Genomic DNA, 24,334 nt, shown 5'->3' with positions numbered 1-24,334 from the left:
TATTTTAAATTGTAATAATTTTTCATAATATAACCGTTTGACCTTATTCTTGATCGAATAACGCAGCCTTAGCGTTCACACAGAACGCGTTTTTCCAATCCACTGTGCTACTTTTCCATTTTCAATGTAAACTTGCTGTAGACGGATGCCTTTAACCGCTCTAAAAACTGCTCTAAAAATGTGGCACTCAAGTTAAAATAAGTTTTTCCGTTCTACTGGCCTGCATCTCAGTTCAGTGTCTGTTAACCGGCTCTAAATGAGCATAAGAGACTTCTTTCAAAAACATGAAAAAGAAAACTTACTGACCCCAAACTTTTAAACGGTAGTGTAAATAAACAAAACAACTCCTTCACCATGTAGCTATGACACTAGAACAGAAATGAGAAGCAGTTTGGGCAAATAACTTTCCCAGCCAACTCCTTAATAAAAGCCAAATTCAAAACACACTTTATAAACACTTTAGACATACAGATGGTATCATGAGACTGGGTGTGATTGTAACTTAAAGCGACCCATCAATTGTTTTTTTTTCTACACACAAAGACACATGCCACCGCTACCTTCGATGAACATTACAGATATATCTGTCTTCATGTTCCACTCTCTCCCATCTTTAAGACCACAGCCAAGAAGTTTGGAATCATTTGGAGCCTGGGCTAAATCCTTAGCTTTGTGCTTCTGTGTTTAATCCCATAAAGCCTGGAGGTCTGAGGGTCAGACCCCCTCTGCTGAGCTCGTGGTGGGGGGTTTGTAGGGTTCCAGGACGCTACACTTCTTGACAGCAGGGGACTTTGGCTCAGTGGGACAGTGAGAACAATGGCTGAGGAATCCAGGCCAGTATTGGACCGAGCTCAGCCTGTAGTCAAGACCCTGCAATGGCCTAGTTACACGCACAGTGTGCGTCACGCATGAGGGCTGCTGTTTATATGTAGACTATGAACTGTCACAGTAATCACTTATAATCATTGTCACTGCCCATCAAGACACTGAAATCCTACCAACTGAGTTTGTTGTTATTAAGCTGAAGGGTGAGATGTAGACTAATGCAGATGCACATAATTTCTTTGAAGCTCGTATTTGCTTTCATATGGCTGTTCTTCACTGTTTTTGCGCTTTTTTTCAATGTTACACTTCCCTCTGTCCCTCTATCTCCTCCTCCACTTCCCCTCTCCCACTCAGGCATCCAGCTGAATCACCACAGAGCAGGCCGGAACAGTTTGCTATCATCACCTGAGGAAACACACCACGTCCTGTGAGACTGTCGGCTCCCCAAACAGCCCCCAAGGAGACAGTTACTGCTCTGTATCAGCCACAACCCACAAAACAAACAAATGCAGCACAGTTACGGTGCTGCACTCAAATACACCAAAGGCTACACATCCTGATACCGATGCAAGATCTGTTTTGGATTTTCAGTAGTGGTTGACTGATAGGGGTTGTTCAATAAACAGTATCTCTAGTAACAGTATTACTATTCTTATTTCAAATAAATGCTGTTCTTTTGAACTTTCCATTTCATCAAAGAATCCTGAAGAAAGAAAATCAACAAAAAGTTTAAACAGCACAACTTTTTTCCACATTGATGAGAATGATAACTGTTTCTTGAGCAGATCAGAACATTAGAATGATTTCTGAAGGATCATGTGACATTGAGGACTGGAGTAATGATGCTGAAAATTCAGCTTTGCCATCACAGGAATGTATTAGATATATATTAAAATAGAAAACAATTATTCAAAATTGTAATATTTCACAACATTACTGTTTTTACTTAATTTTTTATCAAATAAACGCAGCCTTGTTGAGACTTCTTAAAAAAAAACCTACTACCTGCCATCTTTTGATACAAGAGAAACATTTAAATGCACTTTAAAATAAAATAAAAAGTATGATTAAAGGGTTAGTTCACCCAAAAGGTAAAAAAAAGTGCATCCATCCATGATAAAACACTCCACACGGCTCCGGGGGGGTTAATAAAGGCTGAATTGAAGCCATTGGTTTTTGAAGGAACATACCCATATTTATAACTTTATAATCTAAAATAACTAGCTTCCGCCAGACGACCGTACGCATACTACGCAATGTATGAAGTAGGATGTAGGAGCATCGTAAGCTTAGACGTCTCTCGCGGTTTAAACAAATAGGACTGTGCAAAAAACCAAAGCTCTTCTATTATATAGAAATCCTCCGGCATTTCTCTTCAAAATGGCTAATTCGTGACCAGTGTTTTGTTTTACTCTTTCCTCTGAGCTTCCGCATTTGTCATTACGCTGTGCGTCGGGTCAGGAGTTAGTCTTCCACCGTAAATCAATGCGTACAGCCGTCTGTCGGAAGCTAGTGATTATAGTTTATAAAGTTTTAAATATGGGTATTTTCCTCACACAAACGCATGGCATGGTTTGTGGTTTTGGTCTACTACACAGTAGTTTTGGGTGAACTATCCCTTTAATAGACTTGTAATGAAAAAAGCTAAATCATATCTAAAACAAAAGGTTTTGTTTTGTTACAAGCACCGCCATTATTCCCCTATAAAACACTTTATAAAATATTAACTCATTGCATCTCAAATAAAGATGCAAAATAACTTATGATGTAATATAATTGCTTTAATTTTACTGAATCGTTTTTGGTACTAATTCTCTAAGCAATCAGGAAAAATATGTGTTTGAAGTCAAGACGGTTGGGTTTGGTTTGGTCAGGTTTTTGTGAAGGAATCCAGTTACGAATAAAGGGCAGATTCACACTGCACCGACAGACACCAACCAACGCAGACAATCACCATATTACAGTTTGTCCCTTCACAGATATTCCACAACCGGACAAACCCCCGAAAAATAAGCGCCGACCAATGGCAACACACTGATCTGACTAAACCCGACGAAGTGTCAGTTGCCGTTTGTAGGTGCAGCCAATTGGCCTTAAGAAAACAGGGAAAGCTATTGGAGCAGGGAGAGAATCCCTTCACAAGGACTCCCAACCGTTGAGAATCAGGAATCTCTTGCTGTGACCCCCCACTCCCTTTCTGTTCCCCCTCCTGCTATTGGGGCAGAGCAATACCTTTATATGCAGCAGTAAAAGTGAACAAAAACAAACTCTGAGAGTTCTACTGATCACCATCTACATTTTTTCCATTGCTGGTAACAAAAGCCTTATAGAAACATCCACACAAGCTGTACTGGGAAACCTGGGATCAGTAGTCTAAACTCTTATGCAAACTTTGTAGAATAAAAAAGGCAAACAAATCAAACTAACCTTTTTGTACAAACCATCTCCCATTGTGTCATCTGTAAGACCCCTTGTCTGCACAGTGACCCACTTATTGGCCATGTGCAATTCCCCAGCTATTTGCATATGAAACAATCCCATCATTCATTTTCAAAGAAAGAGAGAGAGACCAGCTATCCGCCCCATCAGAGCCTCATTAGATTAGTGACGGCCTGCCACTGCAATTAAGCAGTGATAAACTCCATTTAGTGCTTCACCCTTCAGTGTTCCTCCACATGGGGCCTTCCTATCAACACTAACCCCATAAAGAAGAGGCGCATGGTAACACTCATTTAGCCTAGTGGCTTGGTCACTCACTAAAATATCCAGAAATCCAACGTCTGTAATCTGTCTATTTGTCCATTTCTCAAATATCCAACAACAAAACTATGCTCTATTCTTCTGACATCCGTTCGTGCAGCTATTTCAAAAATAGGCACAATGCGTGCACAAACCAGGATTACTGTGGCACCTGACCAAGATTAAACTCTTTGTCTGTTTACTCCTTTAAAATACATTTAAACTAAGACAACAATGGCCTCCTTTGGACAGGAAGTTTCTTTGTTGGAAAAGGAAGCGAGCTAAGACGGAGGCAGAAGGAGTTCCACCTACTTGTGGACTGGACACCTATCTGTCCTCAGATTACCTCTTTCACTCCTTCTCTTCCTGTTTGTTCTGTTCTATTGTGCGCTTTCCCCTCATATGAACAAAATCATCATGATTAACTACTGTAAGTCACTAGGAAATGAATTTCTATTAAAACTGACAAACTATAATAGCTGAAAGTGGTCCTATACTTAATCTAACTTTAAACTACAAACTATACAAAACATAATACTGTGACATAATATTAAAGTTTAACTGAGATTATAATTTGAAAAACATTATGTTTGTCTTAACATATGCCATGATCATAACATAGCATGCTAGCTAGACCTGCATAAAAATACTTCAAACATCACATTCACTTTGTTATATGCAGGAAATGATAGGAAGGTATGGAGGGAATCTGATCAGGAAGTGTTTACATGGTTTCTAACATCACACAAAACTCGGCTGTTGTTGCTTGCTTTATTTGCAAACAGTTTAAAAATGTAAAAAGCCAGATTTATCACCTGTTTGGCTTCCTCCACTGCTGTCTGTAGCTTACGGATCTCTTTTTCATACTGCTCCCTAAGTTTATCCACCTCCTGATCGTGAGTTGCCACCTCCTCTTTCAGAGCTCCTTTAAGAGCGGTCAGCTCCCTCTCACGCCTCCTCAGCAGCTCCTCCTGGTCCTCTTTGGCAAGAAGCAGGTCCTGGAGGTCTAGTTTCAGTTGCATGAAGTCCTAGAGAGAACAGCACATGGTTAGAAGTTCTGTCATCAGCCTCAAGAATTAATTCATTTGAATATGCAAAGAATTTTCTGTTGTTTTTATAGATTGCTGCAGTGTAAAATTTGCATGGGAAAAACAGCTTTCCATGACATTGTATGTGCCTCAATAGAAGTTATATATATACCGTTTCATATTTTTGACAGTAGTGTCTTGTGCTCGCAAAGGCTGCATTTATTTGATCAAAAATGCGATAAAAACAATAATATTGTGAAATATTATTACACTTTAAAAGAGCTGTTTTTTATTTCAATACATTTTTAACATGTAATTTATCCCTGTGATGGCCAAGCTGATCTTTCATCATCATTACTACAGTCTTCAGTGTCACATGATCCTTCAGAAATCATTCTAATATGCTGATTTGCTGCTCAAGAATTATCATTATCAATTTTGGGGGGAAAAATCATACCGACCCCAAACTTTTGAACAGTATGTACAGATATGTTTTAACGCTGTACCTCCATCATGGCCTCTTTGTCTGAACTGTCTGTTTGAGATTGCTTGGCTCCATCCAACTCATCGTGCATCTCTGAGAGCTGGTCCTGCAGGTCTCGGATCTCAGTCTGGTACTGCTCTTTCTCCATTTTTACCTGGAAGAGTCTGATATACACAAAAAATACACTCAGAATAGCTGCATTCTGAAGTGAAACAAGAGCCAACGCAGACATGCCTAATAATCTGCTGAGCTCATGTCCATATAAACTCCTGCCAATTCAAACCATGATGTCACAGAGGATAATTTGCACCTTATTTTGACAACCTTAGCTACGGGATGAAGAAATCACAGAAACTTGCATATCTGATGGTAGTGTAGATTTTCACTGCGTTAGAAGGATTTTCATCTGGGCCAACACCTGTAAATTTTACTTTTACTCCAAAGTCTACAAAGAACACATAGACAGATGTGTTCTTTGTGAACGCTGGCGCAAAAGTAAAATTAATAAGCTAAAGAAGGGCCAGGCGGAGTTAAACATGCGAGCTGAGAGTTTAACATGTGACAGTTAAACTGTTTTGTTTTTTTCGATTACAGGTGTTCCACTTTTGCTAAACTTTCTACATGCTCAGATTCTGTGTGGGTCTGTCCACATCCACAAGACAGTATCTTACTCCTCCACTGTAGTGCGCAGGTCATCCTCTGTTTTACTAAGCTTGTCCCGCAGTCTGCTGCACTCGGCTTGACTCTGTTCCAGCTCTCTCCTCAAATCTTTCATTCCTGCTCCCGCCTTCAGCTGAGTCTCGCTCAGATCACTGCGCTTCTGCAGGGAGGGATATAATAAGAAATGACAGTGAGGACATGAAATGACAGTAACCTTACTGAACCTTGTCAGTCTGAGACACTTGGCGTCTTTTTTTGGATTTAGGCCCAGTCTTTCGAATAAGCCAGTAATTGGTTAATTTGATTGTTGATCTTAAGGGGTGATAGGAGTGGGATTTTCGGTCAACATGGAAGCTTCTAACAGACTGACTAAACAGACAGAGCAGGGGTCCAAGGTACAATTGACGAGTCAAAGTAGTAGAGGTATTAGTGGAGAGAGAGAGAGAGAGAGAGTTTTACCTTGCTTTCATTCTCAAGCTGTTTCTTAAGATCAGCAATTTCTTTTTCCTGTTCGGCTTTCTGCTCCTGAAGGGCTCTAGCCTGGGCTGCAAGGTCTGGAGCCTGAGAGAGAAACATTTATATGCAACAGAGCTCTTTTCAGCACTATATGATAGCGATTAGATACAGATTCACATTTTAGTAGAATAAAAACAGCGTGTTCTCAAGAATAATCTCTGTTCTAATCAGAAATACTTCTAGTATTTGTAATGCTTATTCATATGCTAATCTTTTCATATACAAGATTTCATGATTTTGTAGACGTGTTTATAAAAATAATGAACAAAAATACAATAAAAAATAAAATACAGTGAAAAAGACTGATTTTGCTTGCAAACGTTTAAACATTAGCCATGACTATGCTGTTTGCCAAGTAAATAACCTCAGCCAGCCTTTATACTTTCTCCAAGAGATAGACTAAGTCCCTCTTATAAGAGGCTCACAGTCTTAGCTGTTTGTTGAACCCAATTACAATGCCACAACAACGGCTCACTTTGTTGTCGCCTTGCACGTTTCCAGCGGCCCGTGACTTCAAGGTCTGGATTTTTTCAAACACCAGGTTGACCTTTCTCTTGGTAGTGTCATCGTTATCATTGCTCCTGCAAAACAAAACACAAGTGCTCCTAATTTACTTGGATGGTTTGAGAGTCTCTTTATCCCAGCCAAAGTGTGTTGATAGTGCGTGTGTGTGTGTGCGTGTGTGTGTGCGCGCGGACTGGATCAGAGTATATAATCCCTGACATTTCTGGGAAAAATCAGCCTGGCTCTTTGCCTGTGTGGAGAGTACAGAGTACTCAAGCTTTGATGTGTCACCTTATGACCTGCCCACCCTAATTATTGCCTTCTTTTAACAAGTCACATGTCTAGGAATGTGTGTCTGATGCCCGCATGTTCCCAGGGCACTCGAGTGATGCATCAGGGAAAAGCACAGAACATTGGGTTAGTGCCATGCGTATACAGCAGACTGAAGCGTATCATTACATTTCACAAAGAGAGGAGAAACCAACAGACCAGCACCGCCTCTCCTTCAAACATACATACACCTCCCGCAGAACAGGCTGTTATTAACGGTTTCATGACGCAAGTGATGTCGCCATGTCAGAACACTGTTGGCGACAATATTGTTTTGCTCCATTACAACCACCATAACCCTTAACCTGGTGCACCTTTGGCACGTGCCGTTGAATGGTAACTAACCACTACCTCAGGACAAGTCTTGTCTTTTGTAATAATGGTTGCTATTGAACAGAAGACATCTGATCCTAGATCTGCAGGGCTTCAGAAGGTTCACACATACTTGTGAATAATCCACTCTGCTCACCTCCCTCCACACATCACATGAGGAATGCAGAGAAGGCGGAACTTTTGACATCAAGAATATGGAGTTCAGGGAGGGCACGGTTTCAGCTATTTCACTAGAGCAGGTTGGGCACCTACAGCATGCCTTTGAAGCTGTGCAGTGATCATGTAGGATTAGATGAGAGAAGGAAACAGCACTGCTTTGGGTGGAAATTTAGACCTTCAAGCAAAATAACAGATTTTAGTTGTTGGCAGTGGGCTAAAACCATTTATATTGGGCGAAGAACGGTCTGGAACATCTTGCAAGCAGCTTTTTATGAAAGTTTATCGAAATAAATGACTTGCCATTTTGATTGTTTTGAGATGTAAGAGGAGGAACTTTAAGAACCTCCTTTTTCCTTAAAAGAATATGATAGAAGTGTGGAGGTAAAATTCTTGAACTGTTATCATTATGTGTCAGACTATGTGTAAACTACTTCAAATTCCATGTAAAATCCCACTTCTAAGAAAAAATGAGTGAATACTATTGAGTAAGAAACAACCTAGACCAATAAGGACACAAGTGCTGCTGTTATAATTTAGCATTAGGATAAAAAATGTTAGTGTGCCAAATTGAAGTCGTGGTTAAACCAACATGTAGCAGAAAACAACATAGGAAATTATATCTTATAGAGGAGCCATGCAGACCTTCATGACTGTTTGTTAAGGTCAATAAATTAAGTCTCTTATATATTCAAATATTTCAACCTTTTTAGAACAAGGCAACGTTTTTAAATGTCATGTGGTGCAACTCTCCAAAAATGCAATATTTATTAAACAAATAATTATGAATGAATAATTTAAGATCTTTCATTATATACTGTATATAATATAATTATATTGATAATAGAAATAATAATAGAAAATAATTATTTGATCCCCAGATGATTTTGTAAGTTTGCCCACTTACAAAGAAATTAAGGGTCTATCATTTTATGGTAGGTTTATTTTAACTGATATTTTTACAGAATATCAACCAAAAAATCCAGAAAAAACACATTATATAAAAGGTTATAAATTGATTAGCATTTGATCGAGTGAAATAAGTATTTGATCCCCTACCAACCAGAAAGAATTCTGCCTCCCACAGATTATTGAGTTATGTGCTCATTTGAATGTCAGCTCGTAATGTGTGTAAAAGAAACCTGTCCACAGAATCTGTATCTTCCATTCCAACCTCTCCACCACCATGGGCAAGACCAAAGAGCTGTCAAAGGACATCAGGGACCAGATTGTAGACCTGCACAAGGCTGGAATGGGCTACAAGACCATCAGCAAGAAGCTTGATGAGAAGGAGACAACTGTTGGTGCCATTATTAGGAAATGGAAGAAATACAAAATAAGCATCAATCCCCCTCGATCTCCATGCAAGATCTCGCCTCATGGGGTACGGATGATCATGAGAAAGGTGAGGGATCAGCCCAGAACTACACGCGAGGAGCTTGTTGATGATCTCAAGGCAGTTGGGACCACAGTCATCAAGCAAACCATTGGTAACACACTACGCCGCAATGGATTGAAATCCTGCAGCACCCGCAAGGTCCCCCTGCTCAAGAAGGCCCGTCTGAAGTTTGCCAATGAACATCTAATGATTCAGAGAAGTCTTGGGAGAAAGTGCTGTGGTCAGATGAGACCAAAATTGAGCTCTTTGGCATCAACTCAACTCGTCGTGTTTAGAGGAAGAGAAATGCTGACTATGACCCCAAGAACACCATACCTACAGTCAAGCATGGAGGTGGAAACATTATGCTCTGGGGCTGTTTCTCTGCTAAGGGTACAGGGCTGATGGACGGGGCCATGTACCGTAAAATCTTGGACAAGAACCTCCTTCCCTCAGCCAGAACACTGTAGATGGGTCGTGGATGGGTCTTCCAGCATGACAATGACCCAAAACATGCCGCCCAGGCAACAAAGGAGTGGCTCAAGAAGCAGCACATTAAGGTCTTGGAGTGGCCTAGCTTGTCTCCAGACCTTAATCCTACTGAAAATCTGTGGAGGGAGCTGAAACTTTGAGTTGCAAAGCGACAGCCATGAAACCTTAAGGATTTAGAGAGCATCTGTAAAGAGGAGTGGACCAAAATCCCTCCTGAGATGTGTACAAACCTGGTGACCAACTACAAGAAACGTGTTACCTCTGTGCTTGACAACAAGGGTTTCTCCACCAAGTACTAAATTATGTTTTGCTTGGGGATCAAATACTTATTTCACTTACTGAAATGCAATGATGTGTTTTTTCTGGATTTTTTGGTTGATATTCTCTCTCTATATCCATTAAAATAAATCTACCATAAAATGATTTACCCTTCATTTCTAAGTGGGAAAACTTATAAAATCATCAGGGGATCAAATAATTATTTTCTCCACTGTATATGCATACAATAAAAAAAAGTTTACACAGTAATGCTCAATATGTGCACACTGACATGACATATTTAGATGTGTCACTTATAAGTGAACAATTTTATTTTAACAGAAATATATCGGTGTTGATATTACAAAAACATACACAATTATTTGTAAAGTACACTCACCCGTCTTTGAGGTAACTGAATAATATCTGCTTAGCAGTCTCTTCATTTGTTTGTTGTGAAAGCTCTTGTTGACCTTTCAGAAGATCAGGTGTCACCTGAGCAAATAAAAAAGAAAAAGAAAAGAAATACATCATTATATTAACACATAAACATAAAACAAATGACTGGTCTCCCAATAATAGTGGGAATATATTAGAATAACAGAGGAAGTCCATCCTTTCTTACCTGGGCATCCACTTCAGTGCTTGTTGTTTTACTGTTAACAGCAGGATGAGAAATTGGTCCTGTTTTCAGACTTGTTAGGCATTTCATATTCTGTGATAGTTTGGCCTCTTCATTTTTGTTCTCTACAAGTGCTACAGAGGGATGACTCTTAGGATTCTTGAACCCCAAAATAGCAGCTGAAGAGTGGGAGACTGTCCCCTGAGGAGAGCCTGGAGCACTTTTGACTTGCGTTACATTTCTTAGGCTTATCCTGGGTCCAATAGTGGAAGTTGGCGACATCAGGGAGGTCTTCACTCCAGTGGTCTTCTGCAGGAGCAGAGAAGGGCGAAGAAGATGCTCTGTAGATCTGCCTCGATTCCTACTAACCTCATCCAAGTAGTCAGTGTCACCCTCAAGACCAAATGGCAAGGCACTATCAACACTACGGGAGCGCTTGCGGTCTTCTGGGTTTAGCCGATTCCTCCGCCCTGACCGACCCCTGCGTTGCTGAGTCTCTTTGCTGTCAAACTTCTTGATGAGCTCATCCACACCTGGGATGGAACCAGTATCAATGTCACGCCCTGTGCCAGGCAGGAAAGGGATGTAGCGCCGGTTCTCATGCCGGTTGATAGTTTCTGCATAAAGCTGGTCCAACTGGTCTTCCTTTGTTGGTGTGGTGGAGCCCATAGAGGATTTACGAGAGGAAGACTGTAGCACCGGGCCACTGGAGTCAGTACGGCGCAAGGGCAACACATCTGGTTCACGTCGACTCCGTTCCAGACTGGAGTTGGTGCTACTAACTGAGCTGGGAGGTCTAGAAGAGGCCTTGGTCTGGTCATTTGGGTTACTGGTTACTGTAGATGCCTGAGGAATTGGAAGGCGTTGTGAGGGTTGAGGCGGAGTCTGGTAGGGCACTGGAGTTTTAAAATGTGGCTTGACCTGAGGTTGCGCTTGAATCTGGCGTTTGACCTGAGGCTGGGCCAGAACATGGTCTTTGGTTAGACCTGTTTGAGGCTGGACACTGAACGGGAGTGTCTGGGGACGAACCTGAGGTTGGGCGTGTCCCCTGTCATCTGGAAAAGATGGTTCTGGAACTAGGCTGGAAGATTGGGCTTGGCTCACAATTGGGGAGTTGGCTCTGGGTAGGGATCCTGGGTAGGGATTTTGAGTCTCAACTACAGGTAGACTACGAAAGCTATCGAGAGTATTTCTCTCAGGATCATATGGCTTGAGAATCTCTGGATGCTTCTGGAAGTTTAAAAGACTGGATTGCTTCTTAGGATCAGTTCCATTGTGAGGACCTCCATGAAGCTTCGGAGACATAAAATCCACATATGGGCCTTCAGAAAGATTCTTCCTGGTTCCTTTGAAATCATATTCGTCATAATTGTTTGGGCTTTCAGAATCCATATATCCATTATTGTTTTGAGGGTCCGCATAGGGGTTTGGACCTCTTTCCTGGTTATTGAGGACCACATAGGGGTGTCCATCTATACCTTGAACTCTGATACTGAGGCCGTAAGTACCATTGCTCTGGCCTCTTGTGCGGGAAGGCTGCGTATAGCCTTGTGATAGTCCAGGGTTTGGCGTGCCGCTAACTCTGTAAGACTCCATCAGGAACACTGAAACAACCAAATCCCTCTCTGTGGATAAGGCTCACCTCTGAAAACAAAGCAATAATCTCATTATTACACAAGAAGTTTGTAATGCTTACAGTATCTTTGCATTTCTAAAAGATCCTAATGAGACTGTCTGACAAAATTTGCCATACAGTTTGTTACCTTTTTCAAACCAGAGTTAAGGTAACTGTGTTAAATTTGTGTGGCAAAACCCAAAACCAAAAAAAGGCAAAGTAAAGCGTTTAGCATGATCCCCCACTACAAACAAAGGTTGTTTGGACAAATCGACTTTTAAACAGATCCTTTGCTCGGGTTTTGGAATTTAATCTGAGACACACATTGATGTTGGCCCGTGCTACTATCTTTGTAGTTTTTCCAAGGAACTGGAGTTAGATGACGATTTACAGTATTTGACGCCATTTTCACACAGTACATTAATAACCACTTACTTAGTAAGAGCATGCCTGCCAAGCATGCAGACAGTTTCAGCCCAGTTGCAGACTTTATAATCTTAAGCACATTGACATTGCTGACTAAAGTTAAAGGAGGCAGCAGTGTAGGTTATTTAAACAAAAACAAACATTGGCACAAAAAAAGCTAATGATGTCACTGTAAAATATGGGGGCTGTGTTAGAAAGATAAGCAGAAGAAAAAAGCAGAGGAAGTCAGATTTTGTATTCCATTGTCTTGAAACAGCTGACTAAATTGCTTGTCAACAGCTGATATTTTATTGAAAATAACCAAAGAACAGCAACAGATGTTTTCATGTAATTAGTTTTTTCCAGTACAACTAATTCAAAAGGTTCAACTGTAAAAAAAAAAAAAAAAAAAAACATACTATATGTTCATCAGTGTAATCACATCTCAATTAATTCCAAAGAATTTTAGCGACGGCCTATGCAGTGAGCAACAGTATGTTGCCTCAAGAATAGCAAAACACAAAGCTACAAAAATATCACCCCACTACAGGCATCACACCAGGCAACAGGCTATTATCAGTTTCCTCTGGACCCCACTGATAAGATCCTTTCACATCAAAGCCAACAAAAGATTGCATTAGTCATATTGATGTCTTTGTTGCAAGTGCAACAGCAAATGGTATGACCAAAGCATGCAGTGTATTACAGTGCATGCAACCTGTGAGATCCCTGAAGGCTTGACAATGAAGAAAACAAAGACGGCATTGGTTCATTTTCAATGGGAAAGTAAGGAATCTGTTCAGTGAAGAATGAAGGCGACACTAGAGACTACAGGTTGAAAGCATAAGATTGGAAGACTTTAAGTCTTCTATAAAACTACTACAAAATCACAAAACGCACATCATAATAAAGAAGCAAGTTAAAAGGGAAAGTCCTTCTCATCGGCGGCCACACTCAAGAGAGCAAAGGGACTCAAACTTTCCAGCCTCATAGAGGGGGATGAGAAAGAACAATAAGGGCGAGTTAAAAAGCAGCAAGCCCCCTTATCCATAAGGAACAGAGCTCTGGTGCAGAAAAAAAAGAATATGACACAATAGCCTCTTTCAGCTCCTGTATCACATGTACTGTGTGCAGAGGAACTCAATGGTGTTAATGTAGCTCCTTTCCTCTCATTGTGCCCACTGGAAATGTGTAACTCTGACAGGGAATTTAACACAGGTTGCGCAAACTCTTGCAGCATGTCCTCAACCTGCATTCCACTTCCAGGGAAACTCAAAACAGAGATTTCTGGTGAAACGGTCTAAGTTTAACTCTAACAACTCGTCAACTTTGGCCCTGATCCAGACCAAAAACATGGCTACAGCTACAGCATCAACAAAAAATGTTCAACAAAGAGGTTTATGGATAATCATTCTCTCTATATGACGGAGCAAAAACTACAACTCTGTCAGGAGGGATTCAGGAATACTCAGTCATCTTACAGTGAACTTTCCTTAGCTTTTACATAGGCTACATCAGACAGATTGCATGGGCACTATTAGTACATATTAGTTCATTATATATATAGGTTAATTAATTTACACTTTGGTTTACATTGTACTGTAAATGCACAAATCTGATTATATTGAATAATGCTACATTTATTTATGGGGTTGCATTTTTATGCACCATGCAGCTGAAACAAGCACATTATTAAGCCAAAACTTTGCTTTCCATTGCTTTCTGTGCAATATTTAATGTTTTGCGTCATTAATACCAAACGCATCATCCCAACAGATGCTCCAAGCACTAGGTGCAGTTTTAATATTAATAACAAAGCAATTTTCCCCATACAAGAACACTGCCTGTTCATTAAAGTTTAGCAACTTTCATTTTAATGCTTTAATAAAATTTAGCTCACCTTATAACAATGTCGCCCAAATGCACTAGCAATTTCGCACTTTTTTTTTTTTGTAATAAAAACATAATCCAAAAGCAACACTTACCGTTGTCTGTCGTTTATCCCACAAAATGCGTTTATTTGTTGGTCAAGCTCTGTAAAAAGCTATGACACAATGCGAAAGCTCCATCTCCTCTCAGCTGGTCAAAGTCACTTGTTGCACGTCTTGTTTTCAGACTAGTTTTACTTCAAGCACACGGACTGTTGAAGAGCGCGAAGCCCCGCCCACACCCGTCACTCACTCCACCCTCGCGCCGCCCGCAGGCTGATTCACGATCAGCTGATCTGCTCGGCATGACTGATGAACAGGGCTCACCTCGCATTTCAGCTGATCTCAAGACACAAAGGCACAGCCAGAAACTGGGTGGAGGCCTTCTAAGCACTTGTGCTTGCAGTATCGGTGAAATCAATGGTTTTCATGTGATAACGAATTATTCAGAGAGGACAGAGAGATATGGGTCTTTTTCAAAATGGTGACAAACCATTGATTTCTTCTCCATTGACTCCCAAAGACTTTGAATATTGAAGAAACCCAAAAGACATTCAATAACCTAACATTTTATTAAATATTATAAAACGAGTTGCTCAAAAACCTCTCATTAACAGCTTTCACAGCACCCTTAAATTATCGTTATTTTGTGTTGTAAGACAGGGACTAACTTAAATCGGAAGTACACGCGTCTTTATTATGAAATGGTGTGAATGGTTTGAAAAGTGCCTAAAAAATCCTCTGTTCCCTTCATTTGGTGTACTCTACTTCTATGACAGTTATTTATTGATTCATTTTTGTTTTCACGGGTTAAACATTTGAGCAGGTCTAACAAGTGCGTAAAAAGCAAAACAACACAAAATAAGTAATTTAAAGCATAATAATAACTTCTTCACTAGTGAAATTAAATGGGTAAAATGATAAAATCATGAGCAAAACTCAAACTATCAACTTTTTATGATTAGTAGTAATAATGTCAAGAAATACACTTACCATCTGCTTTGTGGGTGGGGGGGACTGAACTGAATTCAAAACATTTTTTGACAGTTAAAATGTGTGTTTAGTTACACTGTTTACTGATGCTTTGGCAGCGCTAGAGAGAATTTCGTGATATAACTGGTGTACAAAAATGTCAAATAACTTAAGAGCATTATAAATACACAATGTCGTGTATTGCTGTCTATCTTGTGCAAACTGTTGGATATTAGCTAGCCTAGCATTAAATTAAGGGATGAATGCCTGGCAGCTGTTTAGACTAACAGCGCCATCTAGTGGTAGAACACTGCAGACACCAAACTCCACTTAACACCCTACTGAAGTGTGCATACTGACAGACAGCAAATAAATATATTAAGATAATAAGGTGCCAGTAATGTTAATAAACTAAAAATTACAATAGATCTACAGAATATCAAATAAAATGCAACAGAAAGCAGTGGCTAAAATGAAAGTTTTTCCAATGTGTTTCTCCTAGCCCATATCAAAATGTATTAAAGCGAAGGAGAAAGTCTACCTCAGCTTCAACCTCCTTAATAGTCTATAATGATAATGGGTCACCGACTACTAGAGGAACATTACAGGGTGATCATTTCTGGAACAATCATTTATCAAACATGTTTGTTTATTTGATTGATTATTAATGTACATAATTTTAGTGTCTTCAAAGGGATATCACCCAAAAATGTTCTGTCTTTAATTGCTCGTCCTCATGTCGTTTCCAAACCTGTTAGTAAATTAGCAACATACTCTTTAAACTTTACTGCATTTGTCCCTAGACCAATCTAAGGACCAAGACCATTAATGACTTGGATAGTGAGTAGGCTACAGACTCCCTTTTATTCAGTTTGCTGTGTTTTTATTTCTATATGTGGGTGAAGTTAGTCTTGTAGCTGTGAGGACTGTGAGGAAAACACAAAATAAGCTCTACTAAAAAAAAACACACACACAAAAAAAGAAGAAAAAAAAAGAAAAACAGCAGCTTGTTCAGCAGGGAGCGCTGTCTGTCCCAGTTCCTGTTGTGAACAGAGATCCAGGAATGGAGGTGTTGCAGTATTTTCATTCATCTTGACGACTATACACAAATATATTATTGTTTTCATTATAAGCTACTGAATGTTGTTATACAGAAATAATGTAGTCCTGTCTTAATTTCTTCACTTTAATACCTAATGTAATGGAAACCTAAAACCTTTTCACAAAAAAAAAAAAAAAAAAAAAATGTAAGGAGGGCCCCGTCCCATCCAGGACACTGTCCCAGTGTCGTCCGGAACCAAAACTGCTCCTTCAGGATAGGTGGGGAAAACACTGTAATTTCTAAATAATTAAACACTGTGTTGTCAAAGTTGATATTGTGGATTTGTATATGATAATATACTTGCAGGTGTCATTATATTAACATTTGACCAAAATCAAGTTTTTGACCAGCGGATGTAGAAGTGCATCGTCACGTTTTCATCAGTTTACAGGTTATAAGCTATATGTGGACGCTCTGGCCAAAATAACAGGTTATTAAAGACGAAGTGCTACGCACAGGCTTAAGATGCTATGACTCATTACATTTACATTTAATGGTTTAGCAGATGCTTGTATTCAAAGCGACTTACAAATGAGGAGAGCAATAGAAGCAATCAAACCAACAATAGGGCAAACAATATGCAAGTGCTGCGACTAGTCCCAGTTAATCTAACACAGTACACGCAGCAAGTTTTTTTTTTTTTTTTTTTTTTTGATACATGGAATGTTAGTATTAATGGGTCAACTGTTGACGAAAAAGATGCATCTTCAGCAGTTTCTTGAAAATGGCTAAAGACTCAGCAGCTTGGGCTGAGTTAGGCAGGTCATTCCACCAGCTTGGTAAAGGTAAAGGCCTGTGAAAGTGATTTTGAGCGTCTTTGAGATGGCACCAAAAGGTGCCGTTCACTTGCAAAAGCCAATGAGCTCCTGCAGGGCAGTGAGGGCACATAGGTCTGAAGTAGAGAGTTTAGGTATATAGGGGTGCAGACTCAGAGCCATTGGTTGTTCTGTAGGCAAACATCAGTGCCTTCAATTTGATGCATTCAGCAATTGGCAGCCAGTGCAACTTTATAAAGAGAGGTGTGACATGAGCTCTTTTCGGCTTGTTAAAGACCACCTTTGCTGCATCATTCTGAATCAGTTGCAGAGGTTTGACAGTGCATGCTGAAAGACCCGCCAAGAGAGCATTACAAATGTCCAGTCTGGACAGAAGAAACGCTTGGAAAAGGAGTTCTGATAGGAAGGACCTGATCTTTCTAATGTTGTATAAGGCAAATCTGCAGGACCGAGCAGTTCTAGTGATGTGGTCTGTGAAGTTTAACTGATGGAGTTATCGTTGATTAACTTAGCTGAATGGAGAAGTTGTGATGAAGTGTTGGGTTGGCTCAGATCACAAGCAGTTCTGTCTTCACAAGGTTGAGTTGAATGTGGTGGTCCTTCATCCAGCAAATGTCTTGCCAGAAATAGCCTAGATGCGAGCAGCTACCGTCGGATCATCTGGCTGTAATGAGAGATAAAGTTGTGTGTCATCAGCGTAGCAGTGATGAGAACTAAGTTTCTGAATGACAGATGACATGTAGAAGGAGAAGAGAAGTGGTCCAAGCACTAAGCCCTGAGGCATCCTAGTAGCTAGATGTTGCGACTTAGACACCTCACCCTTCCTCAACACCCTAAAGGACCTACCTGAGAGGTAAGACTTCAACCATTGGAGTGTGGTTCCTGAGATGCCCTTGAGGGTTAAGAGGGGGATCTGGTGGTTAACTGCGTCAAAAGACTTGATGACAAATTATAGATAATTCACTCTTCTCCGCTCCTCAAATACATAAAAATTTAGTCTCTCTCTCTCTCTCTCTCTCTCTCTCTATATATATATAGAGAGAGAGAGAGAGGTCCAAACTGTGTGCAGCACTTCATTCACGATAGAGGCAGGTGCCTATATGCCTATGCATAAATCCAGCCCTGTGCATCTGGCTATATTTAAATGCAAAAATGCACCCTGTGTGAAGGTCCCTAGTCTCAGCCTCAGACACGCTGGCTGAACGTCTGATGTATATGGCACACTTAACTGGAAACACTTCAGAATTTTTAAAGTCGTCATCTGATTGGTTGAATTCTACAGGATGTCCGAGAAACATGTGTGTCACATTCTTTAACGGTCTGCCTGGAAACAAAGATGCCGTGAAGCCCAGTGTTGGGTGTGACGCATTACAAGTAGCCTAAAGGCCTATTTATACTTCTGCGTCGAACTGCCGCCGTAGCTACGTCGTAGGCTGTGTGTAGCGCGCGTACCCTACGGCGTACCCTGACGTGCACCTCTCCAAAAATGTAACAACGCGTCAATTCTACGCGGACGCAAACGCTGTGATTGGTCTGCAGAACCCCTCCCTCTGGGTTTCACATGCTCCCTAGGTGCGCGTCAACGCGGACAACGACGCAGAAGTATAAATTAAAACCAACACGTTGCCTACGGCGTATAGGCTCCGGCGTAGGTCCGACGCAGAAGTATAATGAGGCCTTAACTCGAGTTACGTAACCAGATTATTTTTTTCATGTAACTAGTATAGTAAAGTAACGCATTACTTCGTTTTCCCATGTATTGACTGACAGCTCTCCTGTCCCCATGTTGAGAGAAACCAGGAGTAAGTGCAGAGGCGTTGAGTGTAAACTTGATGGTTATTGTAGTTCTAAACGAAATGTGAACATACATTTACCAATCACAATTTTGTTTTCAGTATTCTTTAAAATGAAGAAAATCAGTGAAATGCAAGATCAGAATAATAATCCTCCAATAATTATGTTAAACAAAATAAATACCTTTATACATTTAATCTCACTTAATTGACAAATGTACTTGCTGCTGACCTTCGATGATTCAGTTAAACCATAAGCAAAAATTACTAGATTTTTTGTTTTTATTTGTGAAGTAAGTGTTAAACTTTCATAATATTACATTTTCATTCTCCTGCATCCTATTCTTCTGCAATCCAGAACGGCAGCACGGCTGAAAGTTTTGTTTGAGCTGCGCCCTCTACAGTATACACGCGTGAATTTGCATTTCCTTCAGTCTTATTATTTAAATTTTTTGTTGTGTAAGGGCCTTTACATTTGCCCAAACATTTTGCCCAAAAAAAGACCAAAAACTTTTTGTTATCTATAAAATAAAAAAGCCCAGCCCAGGTGAGAAAAAGTAAAGCAAAAGTAAAAATTACTTTTTAAGGGAGTAACTCAATATTGTAATGCATTGTCAATTACAACTGCGACAATGAGCGCTTATCAGGATCAACTAAGCGCTGGATTTTCAAACGTATATGCGAGTTTTAAAAATAGTTTTTCTTACAGTGAACTGAATAATAATTCAGCACTTCAAAAATTATGTATGATTTTAATTGTTGGATCCCCATTTTAGGAGGCAGATATCAACGTTTAATATAGCTACTTTTATAGTTTTATCTTATGTTAGATAATAATTTATCAAGTGTATTTATCAGGAACATCAGTAAAAGATTAATTAAAACATCAGTAAAAGAAAGTCACCAAGGACACCAAAGTGAACTGGTTTTGTGGAATATGACCTGCTGGAATTAGCACTACCTTGGCACTGATTTACTGTAGTATAAGGAAGTGTTAATAATAATATTGCAGAAGTAGCCATTTAGAAGAATTCAATTTAAGAATTTTAAATATAAAATCTGCTAAAGTGCAAATATAAAGCCATTAAGTATAAACCCAATGGCAATTTCATAGAAAGGAAGAGAGTCAGCAGGAACATTCTAATCAAATGCATGTCAGCCTGAGAGAACCTTGATTGCGCTCCAACTGAAGAAGCCAAGATGCTCCTGTCAGCAAGCCCACCATGACACTCCCTCTCTGGGCTGTCCCAGGCAGCCAGATCCACAGGAAGTTAGCTCGCAAACATGGTGGTCCAATCCCATGCTTATAAAACACTGCCCATTTTTCTAGTTGACTGCAAGTAAACACTGCAGGGCACGGTTTTGATAAAGGCGGGAAGGAATATGCACACAGTCCCACAAAAACACACACACACACACACAAGGAGGAAATGGGACAAAGCTTTCCCACCAAGCCAGTGGAGTTGGAGCGTTCTCCAGATGAGGTGTCGTGTTGGAAGGCTGACAGAGCCAGAATTGGCCGAGGTCTCTCCAGCATTTAGCAACCTCTTCCCCAGCGCCGTTCCCGTCTCAGAGCAGATCTGGGGCCCAACCTGTCAGCACAGGACAAATCCAATGAGAAAGCATCTCTCACACACATGTACAGAGACATAATTTAGGGCAGATGTGTAAGACAGGGAGATGAGTTCTGGGATTTAGTTTAGTCTTTTAATTGGACAGCCAGGACTGATGTCATTGCACAAAAATGTATGGATGAGATGAAAAATTAGAAATAAACAGAGCGAACTGTTATTAGAGTTTCATTAGGAAAACTGCATCGTGCAGAAAGACTCTGTCCGTAAACCATTCAACACTACTGGGACAAAACAGGTGCTCCCATATTTCGTAACTGACATTTAATGGCAAAAACAAATCATTTAATTAGGAAGTAAAAGTCAATTAACAGTGGGAATACGTGGGAATATGGACACACCCTGCAATGTAAGAGTGACAGTCAAGAGTCTTACGCTCCAGTGTTATTTTCCCATGATCATTCACAAGAGAGGCAAAGTATGTTTGTCTTTCAGTGAAGTTAAGACAGATGTTGAACTCCTATAACAGAAATATGAATTACTCTCAGAAGAAAAGGTTTTCATTCAGCGCAAAGACAATTCTTCTGAAACAAAAGGAAAAAAGCCAAATAGAGGCAAAATAATACTTTTTTTTGTGCGTTTTCACACTAAATTGAAAATTAAAAAGGGCTCTGTAATGCTTTTGAAGAAAAACTGAACATGTGATAAGGAACACAGTGTTTGAATTGACTATTTCACCCAAAAATGATAATTCTTTCATCATTTACCCACCCTCATGTTGTTCCAGAAGTTTCAGTTGCAGTTTATACTCAAACAATGGAAGTCAATGTTCTTTCAAGATACATTCTTGAAAATATCTTCTATGTTCCACAGAAGAAAGAAAGTCATACAGGTTTGGAAGAATTTGAATTTTTAGATGAACTAAACCTATAAAGTTTGAATATGCATAAAATCCTTTGAAAATCTCAGCACACTTATGCCAAGCTTTTGTTCAGTAATTTAGATATTAGTGAAATTGATATATATATCTATATATGAAATTTTAGAAATTTTCTTCTGAAATTTTCTTCTAGAATGATAATTTTTATCAAGCTCGTATATTTAAGTTCAGTAATTTCACTTAAATGGCAATGAAAATTACCTATGAATTGTCATTTAAGTGAATTTACTGAACTTAAATATAGAAGCTTGATAAAAATGATCATTCTAGAAGAAAATTTCAGATGGCACTTAGAGGCTTTTGCATCTGAACTCTTCATATATATATATATATATATATATATATATATATATATATATATATATATATATATATATATATATATATACTCACCTAAAGGATTATTAGGAACACCATACTAATACTGTGTTTGACCCCCTTTCGCCTTCAGAACTGCCTTAATTCTACGTGGCATTGATTCAACAAGGTGCTGAAAGCATTCTTTAGAAATGTTGGCCCATATTGATAGGATAGCATCTTGCAGTTGATGGAGATTTGTGGGATGCACATCCAGGGCACGAAGCTCCCGTTCCACCACATCCCAAAGATGCTCTATTGGGTTGAGATCTGGTGACTGTGGGGGCCATTTTAGTACAGTGAACTCATTGTCATGTTCAAGAAACCAATTTGAAATGATTCGAGCTTTGTGACATGGTGCATTATCCTGCTGGAAGTAGCCATCAGAGGATGGGTACATGGTCAGAAACAATGCTCAGGTAGGCCGTGGCATTTAAACGATGCCCAATTGGCACTAAGGGGCCTAAAGTGTGCCAAGAAAACATCCCCCACAACATTACACCACCACCACCAGCCTGCACAGTGGTAACAAGGCATGATGGATCCATGTTCTCATTCTGTTTACGCCAAATTCTGACTCTACCATCTGAATGTCTCAACAGAAATCGAGACTCATCAGACCAGGCAACATTTTTCCAGTCTTCAACTGTCCAATTTTGGTGAGCTCGTGCAAATTGTAGCCTCTTTTTCCTATTTGTAAATGGTAAATAAATGGTAAATTTCAGTCAAAGTTGCTCTTCTATCAGCTTGAATCAGTCGGCCCATTCTCCTCTGACCTCTAGCATCAACAAGGCATTTTCGCCCACAGGACTGCCGCATACTGGATGTTTTTCCCTTTTCACACCATTCTTTGTAAACCCTAGAAATGGTTGTGCGTGAAAATCCCAGTAACTGAGCAGATTGTGAAATACTCAGACCGGCCCGTCTGGCACCAACAACCATGCCACGCTCAAAATTGCTTAAATCACCTTTCTTTCCCATTCTGACATTCAGTTTGGAGGTCAGGAGATTGTCTTGACCAGGACCACACCCCTAAATGCATTGAAGCAACTGCCATGTGATTGGTTGATTAGATAATTGCATTAATGAGAAATTGAACAGGTGTTCCTAATAATCCTTTAGGTGAGTGTATATATATATTTTAGTTATATTTTTATCCAGATTTGCTGCGTGAAGACAAATGCTGAGACGAATGCTGCAAAAGGGAAATAAAGGAACATACAATTGAGTTAAAAAAGATGGCACATTTATTGCTACATAAATGTTATATACATATTGTGTTTTCTGTTACAGAGACAGAAAAAAAAAAAAAGAATTCGACTTCTTGCTGCTGGTTTTCTGATGTGCATTGACAATACCTTGAATTTTGACATGGGTACAAATCGTTCATCAACCAACAATGCAGACTCGAGACAGAGATGGAGAGCACATTCTCTGGAACGTCGAGCTCGTACAATACCCCATACGTACTAGACTGCGAGCTACAATCCTACTTATGTTCTTAAGATGCTATCGATAATCTTTTTTTATAATAATGGACAGGTTATGGTAAATAACCGTACATTTTTTTTTACTATCTAATATAGTAAAATAAAGTAAGAAACTTTTTACTCAAAACTTTTGATTTCAAAAATCTAGAAAGAGTAATATTTAGAATTCAAGAAATGTTCTTACAATATTATTGTATAAAAGACTAACTATAGTGAAAAATAAGCCAAATGTTTTTTTTTTTATCCTTTTCATAGATTTTTTTTTGTTATGAGGGAAAGCATCAGGGCATACAGCAAAATCTAACATATCCAACAGAGGAAAAACAGAACACAGAAAAAAAAGAAAAGAAAAAGGAAAACAAAACAACAGACAAAGAGATGACTCAAAACCTCGATTCATTTTCAGCCGGCAAAAAATACAAGCTCTTGAATACTGAAATGTATAACAAGGCCACAAAGACTAATGGATTTCACGATCATTATGTTAAGGAAGGAAACTCTCCACAAAGCAAAGAAAGAGAAAAAAAAGAAAAAAAAACACAGAAGGAAAATAATGCTGATATTCTGAAACGTATATCTTTCCTTAAGTTTTTGTTCTTTTGACTTCGTCATGGAGAGAGTGATTCATATGAGAATGTGGCAGTCTAGTTTCAATGGTGTGAACGCATGGAAGACAACAGACAGGCTAGAAAAAGAAATCCAAAGCAAGAAAACAAAACATTTTTGGTCTTAAAGAAAAAACGCACACATTAGAAAACAAAAAGTGGTGAGTGACTGCTGCTCTCTTCAGATTTAAAAAACAAAACGAATAACGGCAGAGAAAATCCTGATCCAAACTGGCTTTGTTCATCATTTCCACTGTTTGCTGATTTTGATGCTTCACAGCGTTTGAATTCATAGAGCTTCTCTTTTTCGAACAGACATTGCGCTCACATTCTGCTGATCAAGTATCAAGTACTTCAATGCATGAGGGGAAAGACAAAGCCATTCTAAGTAACTTAGAACATCCTTCTATTTTCACACGACAGAAATACGCTTTACTATGAAGCCTAGAGAGATG

General features: G+C 39.5%; 1 protein-coding gene across 1 annotated transcript in view; it reads right to left on the bottom strand.

Annotated features, from left to right (window-relative positions):
* Window positions 1–14,474, bottom strand: part of cgnl1 (cingulin-like 1) — a 31,377-nt gene extending 16,903 nt beyond the window's left edge. The window contains exons 1-8 of the mRNA XM_084108891.1: window positions 14,331–14,474; window positions 10,329–11,969; window positions 10,104–10,198; window positions 6,728–6,833; window positions 6,196–6,297; window positions 5,748–5,896; window positions 5,099–5,240; window positions 4,380–4,592 (exon numbers count right to left, since the gene is read on the bottom strand). Of these exons, the coding sequence (XP_083965017.1) occupies window positions 4,380–4,592; window positions 5,099–5,240; window positions 5,748–5,896; window positions 6,196–6,297; window positions 6,728–6,833; window positions 10,104–10,198; window positions 10,329–11,921 (2,400 nt within the window). The 5' untranslated portion in view covers window positions 11,922–11,969; window positions 14,331–14,474. The remainder of the gene's footprint in view (window positions 1–4,379; window positions 4,593–5,098; window positions 5,241–5,747; window positions 5,897–6,195; window positions 6,298–6,727; window positions 6,834–10,103; window positions 10,199–10,328; window positions 11,970–14,330) is intronic.
* Between the last annotated feature and the right edge of the window lie 9,860 nt (window positions 14,475–24,334).

The sequence above is a fragment of the Abramis brama genome (genome assembly GCF_963993115.1).
Source record: "Abramis brama genome assembly, chromosome: 3".
Lineage (NCBI taxonomy): Eukaryota > Metazoa > Chordata > Actinopteri > Cypriniformes > Leuciscidae > Abramis > Abramis brama.
The sequence above is the reverse complement of the archived record's forward strand: the minus strand, read 5'-3'. Positions and strand labels throughout refer to the sequence as shown.